The sequence below is a fragment of the Brachyistius frenatus genome, unplaced genomic scaffold (assembly GCF_029030835.1).
Source record: "Brachyistius frenatus isolate BFR_SWC_R1_liver_20210118 unplaced genomic scaffold, ASM2903083v1 Contig_91, whole genome shotgun sequence".
Lineage (NCBI taxonomy): Eukaryota > Metazoa > Chordata > Actinopteri > Embiotocidae > Brachyistius > Brachyistius frenatus.
Window position 1 is genome coordinate 1,044,392 of NW_027210690.1, and position 3,109 is coordinate 1,047,500.

At 50.9% G+C, this 3,109-nt stretch overlaps 1 protein-coding gene across 5 annotated transcripts in view; it reads right to left on the reverse strand.

Moving 5' to 3' along the window:
* Positions 1–296: 296 nt before the first annotated feature.
* The window catches only part of LOC138627744 (protein MTSS 1-like), a 35,809-nt gene continuing 32,996 nt past the window's right edge, over positions 297–3,109 (reverse strand). For all 5 annotated transcript variants that reach the window (XM_069710297.1, XM_069710299.1, XM_069710296.1 and 2 more), the window contains 3 exons: positions 2,539–2,706; positions 2,232–2,388; positions 297–1,863 (listed from right to left, as the gene is read on the reverse strand). In XM_069710297.1, the coding sequence (XP_069566398.1) occupies positions 1,214–1,863; positions 2,232–2,388; positions 2,539–2,706 (975 nt within the window). In that variant the 3' untranslated portion in view covers positions 297–1,213. The remainder of the gene's footprint in view (positions 1,864–2,231; positions 2,389–2,538; positions 2,707–3,109) is intronic.

Consider the following 3,109-nt stretch of genomic DNA (forward strand, 5'->3'; position numbering starts at 1 on the left):
AATTAATTTAAACTGATTTTTTTCTCCAGTTTACAGAACGTTTGCTCGGCGACCATCAAGACTTTAATCCGTCGATTTGTCGGCTTCCACGGTTCCTAATCCGCCGTTTACATCCACCGCTTTTGGGGTATTATGGGATTTTACTTAGCTCACGGTCTTAATTGAAAAAGGCGGAGCGGTTATTTCTACTGAGCAGGTTGAACTAAGAACATGTGAGGTGGAGCTGCTGCTAATTCACCTCACCTAGAAAAAAACAAGCCTCAGCTGTGGAGGGTGAATTCTTTTCTCACGTGAAGAAATTCCAGCTTTAAATTTCAATTAAACAATTAAATAAAAAGGATTTCGATCCAGCAACACGGGCTTTTGGCACCTCGAGTGGAAAATGGGAAACTACGTCGGGGGGCGGGGGTAAAAACTAACGAAACAAAACACATCAAAATATAAATATGTACATAATGATTTGATCTTTTTTGAAAATACTCCTTCCAGCTCGTCGTCATCTCCGAGACTTTTTCTCTCTCCTTCATCTCTCGTCAACTTCTTTCACAAAAAAACTACTTTTTCGTTCACGTCTTTTTTTCTGCTACGAGGTCGAGCCGGACTTCGGCCGAGGCCGCTTACGTTCCACGAGAACGTCCTTTTTGTCTTTTTCGTCCTTTTCACGTGCCGAAGTTGCTCCGAGGAAACTATCTCGGATCGGCGTTCCCGGTAGGAACTGGAACCGGAAACGAGTCGAGTGTCACCACGACAGTTTTCAGCTTCGTGAAGCGGTTTCAGGTTTCTGTTTCTCTGAACGGAGACGGACTTCATTTGTTCTCGGCCTGAACACGTTCGCTTGTCGGATAAAATTGAAATCTGTTTGCCGAACCGAAGATTTGAATTCTTCTTCGGTTCCGACTCGACGAGTTTTACTCGCTTCGCATCAGTTTGGACGTTCAGATTTACGTACGTAGAAGCTGCGATACCTAAAGTCAAATACCCGTTGTTTAGATAATAATCACTCTTTGGCCAAACGGTGACGGTGCAGAGTTTTAACCTAAAAATATCCAAATTTGGCACCAATGGAATATTTTAATCCTCGATCGGCGTCTTCGGGCAACTTCCTCCCTTTCTTGGCGCCGGTTTCCTGTTTGTGTTCATCGGGGACCAGTTTTGCGTCTCTTCAACAGTATGTTCAGTCGGAGGGCGCAAAACGGGTCCGAGGCTCGTCGTCTCAGTGAACGCTCGGTGCCGACCGGTCATTCGTCTTCGCCCTCTTGAGCCGGACGCCTCGCCGGATGGCCACCAGAAAATCCTCCACCTCGGCGTACTCCGTCTCCTCCAGGAGCTCCGGGAGCGGTCGGCGCTCCCACTCCGACACCCGACCGCCGGGCTGCGGCGGCGGGGTGGGAGGGTCCGACCCGTCGGCTCGGTGCTGGACCTCCCAGGGAACGGACCTCGACGACAGAGGCCCGCCGCCGCCCGGCGACGAAGGCGTGGTCGGGGGGCTCAGCGGGGTCCGCGACGCGTTCCCGTCTTCCGACGCCGCCCTGCCGGGGAAACCGGCGTGTTCGGGCACGGTGGGCGTCTTCACCGGGATCATGGGGGGCTTGATGGGGATGGGGCCCAAGCTGAGGCCCCCGGAGGGGCGGCGCAGGTTGGGTTTGGAGGACGGCGTCCGTCGGATGGTGGCGACGCCCGGGGTGACGACGGCGGAGGGGTTGGAGGGCAGGCCGGCGGTGGAGGCGGGGCGTTTGGACTGGAACATGCGGCGGTAGGACTGACTGATGTCGTTGTTCCTCGGGATGGTGGACGACTTATCGAAGTCCGACTGATGCTCGCCGTCCTGTTCGGCTCCCACGCAGTAGTAGTCGCAGTCGGACACTGAGGACAGCGGAAAAACGAGCTGGTGTTTCAAATTTGCCGTCCATATTTCATCTCTTCGGGTAAATAAATGGTTTTTTTTTACCAACTAATTTGACTTTTTACAACTAAAATTCCAATTTATCAACGTTCAATACAAAAATGAAATGACATTAGCCTCCTCCACTTCTGAAAAACACGTCACAACTCGTGAACTCCGAGCTTTCAGGAAATTCGGAGTTCCGAAGTCGTTTCTCGTTTTTCAGATTCTGCCAATTCAGCCTTATTTTGGCGACTTGGTTCGTTCCTGAAATGTGACGGACGATTAAATCGTAGCGTTTCCCCGCCGCCGGGTTGTGAGTCACCGTAATTTGGGAGAAAGTTCGTACCCTGCGAGGGGATGGCGTCCTCGGAGCAGCAGGGCGTGTTGGTCTGGCTGCTGTAGCCGCTGGAGCCCTGCAGCGAGTCCCTGCTGGAGCCGTGGATGTCCAGGTGGAGTCCCCGGGCCAGAGCTCGGGCCAACTCCTCGTGGGCCTCCCTGTCCGTCTGCACACAGTCAACACACACACACACACACACACACACACACACACACACACACACACACACACACACACACACACACACACACACACGTATCAACATTGAATTCACGAGACTCGTCGGGCTTTTAATCGGTTAAAAACACCGTCCGACCTTCGGCGACGTCAGCGAGTGGCTTCCCTTGACTCCCTGTGGCTCCTCCCCCGGCGCGGTGACATCAGCGCCCTGGTGGCTGCTGGGATCTGTAGTGTCTCTCCTGTCCTTGCTCCTCTTCAGGGTGTTGACCAAAGGCTGGTCGTAGGGCCCCGGTTTGGCCCAGTCCTACGAAGGAAAGACGTAATCCAGCTGACCGTTACACGTTTTTTGTGGTTTGTAATGTTTGAGAATTCACATTATAGATTAAATATACTTTAACAAGTGGATGAATTAAGACTTTATTAAGAAAATCTGGTCTCAACCAGGGAGTTAAAGCCCAAAATTAAGACTAATATTATCGCAGTGCGGAACTTGTGTCTCCCTCTTCTGGCGGTGAGCGTAACTACAACAACACATGCTTACGTCAACGACTGCAGAAGCTAATCTGTCGCAAAAAAAAAATGATGGCAGAAAAAACGTTGGATAAATTGTTCTGGGCATCAAACACTCGATGAAGTTGATCCATTCGCTCCGCTAAAATTTCAGGATTAAATTATTTGATTTGATTATTATTAGTTTAAAGTAAATT